The sequence below is a fragment of the Nymphaea colorata genome, chromosome 9, assembly GCF_008831285.2.
Source record: "Nymphaea colorata isolate Beijing-Zhang1983 chromosome 9, ASM883128v2, whole genome shotgun sequence".
NCBI classification, from domain to species: Eukaryota; Viridiplantae; Streptophyta; class Magnoliopsida; order Nymphaeales; family Nymphaeaceae; genus Nymphaea; species Nymphaea colorata.
The window spans coordinates 9122708-9130887 of NC_045146.1; the positions used below are offsets into that span (position 1 = coordinate 9122708).

The 8180-nt window shown below is 37.1% G+C and overlaps 1 protein-coding gene across 1 annotated transcript; it reads right to left on the minus strand.

The window, feature by feature from the left end:
- Positions 1-387: 387 nt before the first annotated feature.
- On the minus strand, positions 388-6727 carry LOC116259843 (uncharacterized). Its single transcript, XM_031637792.2, has 4 exons — positions 6448-6727; positions 6055-6336; positions 2779-3106; positions 388-723 (listed from the first exon to the last, which is right to left on the minus strand). The coding sequence occupies exons 2-4, from the start codon at positions 6200-6202 to the stop codon at positions 516-518; spliced, it is 684 nt and encodes a 227-aa protein (XP_031493652.1). The 5' UTR covers positions 6203-6336; positions 6448-6727; the 3' UTR covers positions 388-515.
- Positions 6728-8180: the final 1453 nt, after the last annotated feature.

Sequence of the window (8180 nt, forward strand, 5' to 3'; positions counted from 1 at the left end):
TATTTGATCCTGGGTTTTTGACAATCACTTGATATTATCGACTTATCATTTTCCATGATGACGTGCTAGGAAAGCAGAAAGATGGAAGAAATGAGGTCAGTTCCATTTCAAGAATAGAATGACATAACTTATTTTATTTAGACTTAATTAATGGGAAACAAAGGGTCACGCATCTAATTCATCAGGATCCCGTAAATCAAGAGTGGAGCTTGTATCCTGCGTAAGCCGACTTCAGGAATTATCTAATGTCCTCACCCTCAGATGTTACATCCAACCGATCGTAATGCAAGTGAAGGACCCATCAAACAGAAGCAGTTTTGTGCATCAAAGGTGGTGACATAGAGCATCAAGATGAGATATCAGTAATAAGAAGGGAAAGCAACACAGTGAACAATGTAAAGAGACCACACGCACTTGTCATGAAAAAAGATTCCTGTTCAGTTTCTTCTATAGGCAGTCCTCTGATTTAGAATGCATGAATTCAATAGAAAATTGGAAAGTTGCCAATATAGCTTTTACAAGGTTATAACCTTTCTAGGTAACTGCACTTCAGTCGTGTGGCCTTCATCATGGTGATGGTCATGGAAAACAAATGTTAAGATGCCAACAACACACAGAACTGTGCCCACAAGAAGCTTGTCATATCGCTCCACCCAGTGAAACTTCAGCTGGCTAGCGCCATAGAAGGACAGTGCCACCAGAGATACCATAACAGTTATAGTACTGAAAAAGAATGCAGATACTTACAAAACAGAGAAAGGAATAAAAGGATTCAGCACATCGTTCTTATATCCTTTAAAACCCAATCAGAAAATGAAATTCCAGAAGTGAAAGGTAAGGCTTCTTTTCAAGAGTGAATTGAAGCTTACTGATGAAAGTACAAGGAAAAAATGGAGATTGTATCAGCATCAAGCTCAGCAACAAATAAGATGAGGTCTTGCAAGTAGAATGAGGTCAAGTCTTTCAGAAAAAATCTATTGCGATTGTTATTGCAAAAGCTAATGACCAAAGTGTCAAATTGACATATCTACAATGCAAGGCAACGTTACATTATCTCCCTCCCTGCAAATGAATCATACAAGGGCAAACAAATGCCTAAACAGTTTTTTTGACCAGAAACCGTTAAAAGTATGTATTGGAGGGCATGTGCATACCTATGTCACACAGGTGCAGGGTGAGGGTGAAAATATAAATGCAGGTGCAGGTGTGAGAGGTATACCAACAGCAAAATTAATAACAGTTAACAATACAATTGAAGCAACGATTTAGCCTATGTCACATGAGTGCGGGTGTGGCGCAGACATTGGTGAGAGCATTTCAAAGAATTTGATGCACGGAAATGACTGGGCTTATATTTTGTATTTTGGGCTTTTTTTTTATTTTTTGGTATAGTATGAGTTTTTCGGTGTATATATACAAATCTCGAGAAAACCTTAGGAAAATTAAAAAATCTAAAACTCGGCAAAATAGCAGAAATGAGAAACTAACAAAACACATCAGAAAAACTAGATAAAGTGATAAAAATGATCGATAAACAATTCCATTTAAGTTTAAATTTGAATTCATGATGATATTGATGTAAAAAACGAGAAGAATGAAAAAATGAATAAAAACGTGACAAACATATTTTTGCATTTTTTTTTCTTTGGGTCTTTTCCCATTTTGCTTGTTTTCCTAGTTAATATCATGATAACTTTGTAATCGTCATATTCATAACAATGGTATATCTATATATATCTATATCTACATATATATATATTTTATTTTTTAAAAAAATTTTTTTGGTATAGTATGAATTTTTCGGTGTATATATACAAATTTTGGGAAATTAAGAAATCTAAAAATCGGCAAAATAGAAGAAATGAGAAACTAATAAAAAGTTAAAAACACATCAGAAAAACTAGATAAAGTGATAAAAATGATTAATAAACAACTCCATTTAAGTTTAAATTTGAATTCATGATGATATTGATGTAAAAAACGAGAAGAATGAAAGAATGGATAAAAACATGACAAATATACTTTTGCATTTTTTTTCTTTGGGTTTTTTTCCATTTTGCTTGTTTTCCTAGTTAATATCATGACAATTTCGTAATCGCGATATCCGTAACAATGGTATATATATATGTGTGTGTGTTTTTTTTAATTTTTTGGTATAGTATGAATTTTTCAGTGTATATATACAAATCTTGGGAAAATTAAAAAATCTAAAAATCGGCAAAATAGAAGAAATGAGAAACTAATAAAAACACATCAGAAAAACTAGATAAAGTGATAAAAATGATTGATAAACAACTCCATTAAGTTTAAATTTGAATTCATGATGATATTAGTGTAAAAAAAGAGAAGAATGAAAGAATGGATAAAAACATGACAAATATATTTTTGCGTTTTTTTCTTTGGGTTTTTTCCCATTTTGCTTGTTTTCCTAGTTAATATCATGATAATTTTATAATTGTGATATCCGTGTATATATATATATATATATATATATATATATATATATATATTAGTAAAATGTAAATTACTAAACAAAAAAACAAATATAGCAAAAAAAAAAAATCGAGTCTCCATGTGTAAACCATATCCCACAACTGCACCTGTCATGGGTGCAGTGTCCTAACAAAAAAACAAGCAAGTTGTCCATTGCCACACCCAAGCCAAACCCAATCTTCTGAAGAGCCCATGCTACTTAAAAGAGTAATAAAATCAAATTATTGCTTTCCAGATAGTGATCAATTACCATGTCGAATTGTATTCCTGGTCGAAGCATATTACCTGAACAAAAGCACTATGATTGCAAGAACCATCATTGATGATGAATTTCCCACTGCCAGGAACACAGGGAGTGTAGTCGCACAAGGAGACAAGGCTGGAACAAGGACAAGACCTGCAACAGCCATCTTCTCCATGGGATGGTTATGGGAGTGGCTGTGGCCACCCTTCCCAAGCATGAATAACAGAATGTAACTTCCTCCGAGAATAACAAGCAAGAGTGAAGCAAGTCTGTGCACTGTTTCCTCTCCAGCAATAGTGTTTGCCATTGTAATTGCAGTTATCCCAAGAAGTGAAGTTGAAATCACATGCAAAACAGCACCAAATGCAGCTGCAATGGATCACAAACATACTGATCAGGAAGAAACCTGGAAGCTGCACTTTAAAATTAAGGACCATTAGACTAAGCTGCATACCATCTCTGTGTGCTTTGTTGGATGCAAATTGAAAAGGGCATAAATTTGTTAGAAGAAACATAATATTGGGGATATAAAAAATGAAATTTTATGCACAAAGTGATGACACATCCAAAAATGAAATAATCTAGAAATATGGGATAGAACACAATTGACATACACTTCATGTAACATGTATTTACCACACTTTGGAAGAAAGTCCTGTCTCACTAGCAAGTAGGTGTAACAATGTGAAGAAAAACAGGCAACGTAGGAATGTATGTGCAGACATGTTTTGCTAACACAGAGAAACAATAGGGAAAACAATAAGAAAAATTGATTAAACTAATGAAGGAGAAAAGCAAAACCAATAAAGGTTTTCTCAGAATCATCAACTAAACTCCAACATAAGAATATGTGGTCTATTTATACCAAACCATAAAACAATAAACAATGGGTCCAAAATTAATGATTATCCAAATCATCCGAAAAGTCCAACTGCTCTGCTGTATTTGTGCAGGATTAAACCCAGACCTCCTTTGTCCATTGGTCACGTGAGTCGACCTTCTCACAACTGCCTCAGTTAGTCCTGGGCTTCGATTTATACTCAAATCCATGTTGGTCTTCTCAATCGACGCCCCCCGTGAGGACAGGTCCTTGGATGCACTAATAAATATGGACCTAAAGGGTCTTTTTTGGATCTACTACATCATTCTCCCCTGGTTAGAAAGAATTTGGTTCCAACAAATTCATGGCACCAAGATAAGCAGAAAGATCAGAAATATCAATCAACACAAAAAACACACAAATATCAATCAACACAAAAAACACATACACAACGGCACACACATGTCGCAGAGGCGGTCATCCCTCATCCCTCCAGTACAGTTGTGCAGTAGGTCTCATGTGCACTTTGCTTCACTACCTAACCTTTGCATGGTGAAATATGAAAGAGAAAATAAGTGGTCTCAATACCATGAGCAACAACCGCTTTTGTGGTCTATCTATTACACCTTTGCTAAAAGTAGATCCATGCACAGAAAAACATGAAAATATTAACTCTCTTTCGATCCTTTTTATACAAATATCGTAAAGCATGAAAAGTCTACTTTATTTTCAATCCTTGGTTTGTCATGATATGAACTCCATTTGCAGAGTCTATTTTCTTTTCCTTTTTGTCAATATAGATTGGTCAATTTCATCTCATTGTCTACTTAATCAAATCTTTAAAAGAAACATCTACTCTTTGACATTGTCACATATATCGTGTGCGGGTGTTATATGGCAAAATTATATATCTCGGGAAAATCTCAACAAATTTTTTAATAAATTAAAAAAACTTAAAAATTAGGTAAAAGTAAAATAAATAAAAAAAAACTAATAATAAGACTCTGAAAAATGATTAGATAAAGTCATAAACATGATAGGATGTGGGTGAAAAGTAGTACGTTAAAAGCAAAAAATAGCCATATGTGAGACTTATGAAATAATAAATTTGGTTGGGTCTCCATGCTAGACCCAACTTAGTCAGCTGCATGACTACATTACTAGATGAGCCTTTCAGCACTCTCTCTTTTTTATTATGCTCAATTTTCTGGTTAATCACCTCTCCCTCTTATTTCATACATTTTAAAGATAGAAACTCATGGTTTTGTTGAAGACTTAAAAAAAAAAAAATCTAACATCCAGTAGAAAAACACATAAAAGACACGAACAAAGCGTATTTTTCGTGTTTTTTATTTTCTGACATCGTTTTGAAAAAGACTTGTCTAACGTTTAATACGGCTGACTTATATTTAATGTATTTATTGCGTTTTTTCTGAATAAAACGCAATATTTGTGACAATCCGTCACTTTTTGAACAGTTTTGCCTACATTCAATGCAACTCCCACCATCGTGGGATCTTATCTGTAAATGTGCTCTGTCTCTAATGATAAAGTAGCTTGTTCAATCTAAGGATTCAAACGGCCTAAAAGCGGCCACATAGTAAAATCTTACAGAAACCTAATTCTCCTGATGTTATAGTCACCACAACAGCCCAATGGTGAGTTCTATCAGTCTTTGGACATAAGGGTCGATAAATCCAGGAACTTCCTTAGTCGAATGTCCACATATTCACAAGGCGTTCAAAATCCTGGCCAACTTCTTGGGGGGAAAGAAACACTGCTAACATTTTCCAAACAAGAAAAGCAGATTTGTTTCCTAAATCGTCAAAGAAATCTTTATTGATAGTTAACAAAACTTCCAAAACAACCAACAATCCAAAACAAGGAGATATTCTATATTCCTTAACCCAGTACATCCATTTTACCAGGCTTTCCAAATGACCGCCGTGAACAACAATACATGCCACAGCCAACGGAAAGAAAACCAGAACCACACATAGACACTCTTATCAAATACGAGTATTAGAGAAGGCATGTCAAACCCAAATGCCAGACCGTCTGAGCACAACGGTAACACCAGATTCGGCGTTAAAAACCAAAACATGCAGCAGGTCACTGCCTTGCATTCCAATTGTGGGAAAGAATTAATCGAGAAAACAAACGTATGTTGAGGATATTTAGCTATTTCCATTGCCGATTCACTAGAAGAGACAAAAAAAAAATCAAAAAGAGAATAATCAACAAAACAAGAAACCATTTGAGGCCCCACGATCAGGAAAGCAGAAAAATCAGATAAAATATCGGATGGATGTCCGTCACAGTGAGACAAGACAAGCAATTTAGTTAAAAAAAAGGAAAAAAAATCCACAGCGCGGCAAATTCTCAAGAACCGCACGAAGCGAGACGGAGAAGAGGAGAAGGATTCGCATGCGAGATTTTCAAGATCCGCATTTCTAGAGAACTTAAGCACTGAAACAACGAAATGTAGAATACTTACTGACAAGAAGCGTCCGCGAGAGCGTCCATTTCTGAGCACGCCCTACGATAGAGAACGGGAGCCAATGCGTCGGGATGAACGAATGGAGAAGGGAGACCGTGGCGATTCCTCCGATCGTGGAAAGATCCTCTGCCGTGAAGCTCTCCATCTCATCCCTTAACAATTCGCTATCCGGTTGTGCTCGAAGGAACTATCTCTACATTTGAGATCCAACGCTCAAAGAAACTCAGACCCGACAGCGGAATAGTTTATAGGGGCAGGGGAAGCAAATAAAGAAGTTCTCTGAGAGAAGAACAGCCGATGAATGAACAATGGCGATCAGATTGGAGTCTGGAGACAATGGTAGCTAACGATGGAGAGAGAGAGAGAGAGAGAGAGATTAGGGTTCCGTACTCGGTGAGAGTGGAGGTTGAACTGCTCAAGGCGTTGATCCGTCTGCCTGCTTTGTGCAAATACCCTTCACTTGTCGTGTAATAACAGAAAGGCTGCCCTGTAGCTCATGGACACCATCCATCAAGGGTAAAATTATAAAATTCATATTTGCACACCATGTGCAGAGAGGTTGCGGGTGGAGAGGACAAAATCACAAAACCAGTGTGCAGGCGATGGGGCCGTTTGATAGCTCCCAACCTCATGTCCTCCGATCTGTCGGTGCGATGAAACGCGTGATTTGAAATCCTGTGAAATCGGATTTCAGGGTGTGTCGGACGCACTGCCCGGACCTTAGATCCAATATATAAGAGAAGTCGCATCCAGTTCACCGTTTGGCTTCTCAGACGTAGTTCCCCGACATTGAAACAAGGGACCCAAAAAATGCTCAATTATGCTAGAGAAAAAAAAAGCATTAAAATTGTTGTGGGGAATTAAAAAGACAGGTGGAAGTCCTCTTTCATTGTGGGGGGCTTGGAGGCCTCTTTATTTCCGCCAAAAAGCAGAAGCCCTTTCTTTTGCTAAGAAAATAAAAGAGGGCTCTCATCCGAAGAGGAAGTGAGAGAAAGAGAGAGAGAGAGAGAGAGAGAGAGAAAAAAAAATGAAGGATACCCTTGGCTACAATGGTTGAGAATTTGTGAAAGAGAGCAAGAGGTCCAACGAGGGTTTGCCAAGATTATTCAAGCTCAGTTAAGGTTAATCGAGACTCACCATGGTCATAAGAAGACATTTATGGCTCACTAGTCTCTAGCCTAGCTCTACTGTAGATCGGTCCAGATCAATCAAGCTAAGTGGGGTCCACTTTGCCCATAGCGTAATTTTGCATCTTCAGCTCAAACTCATGTTATATTAGGTTTACCATAATATGAATGGATTGCCCCGAGTTAGAGTTGCTCAATTTAAGTTGTACGTGAGTCTGTCTATTTCATTGGGTCACTCCAACTCCCACTTAAGAAAAGTTCGAGCTCAAAGGTCATCACACTCATGTCAACCTAGCCTTAGTTTAGCATATGCAATCCAATTCAGTTTCTATAACTTCGCTCACTTTACTTTCAATCACGTCTAAAGCTCATCTTAGATGGAATTTCATCAGAATTTTGTCATCTTTCGGTGGATTATAACCTGGGGTCATTGCTCTGGGTCCCTCATCTCAACAAGTGGAAACACCATCCAGACCTCATTGAAGCAGCAGTTTTCTCAATTTATCCCTTATTTTCTCATTTCTTCTTGCATTTTGAGGCGAATGGTTGTTAGAAAAAAACTATTTTCAAGCTAAATCCAAAAGAATTTTCATATGTGACCTAAACCCAGGTCAAGCAGAAGAGGAGGCCTACCACCTATCCCAATTTGACAAACCAAGCTTGCCAAATGTAGAATATTTTGCTAGAGGCAAAATGGTCATGTTATGCTATATGCACTGGTAATATGGAATTTACTTCTAACATGCATATTTCTCTTTCCTTCTACGATCTGCACACCAAATGCTTGCATTTGAGAGACTAGGTTGTGCACGATCCAACCTATTTCAACCTGCATATGTTGTGAACCTACTTCTAAGCCCACTAAGCTCACCTAACTCAACTTGGCAGCCGTCAATAAATTTAGTTTGTTAGCACATGCACACATGCACACATGAATGCACCCAGTTCAAGTCTAGAGCTAGCCTAGGTCACTAAGCCTAATCCACATGCAGCTCT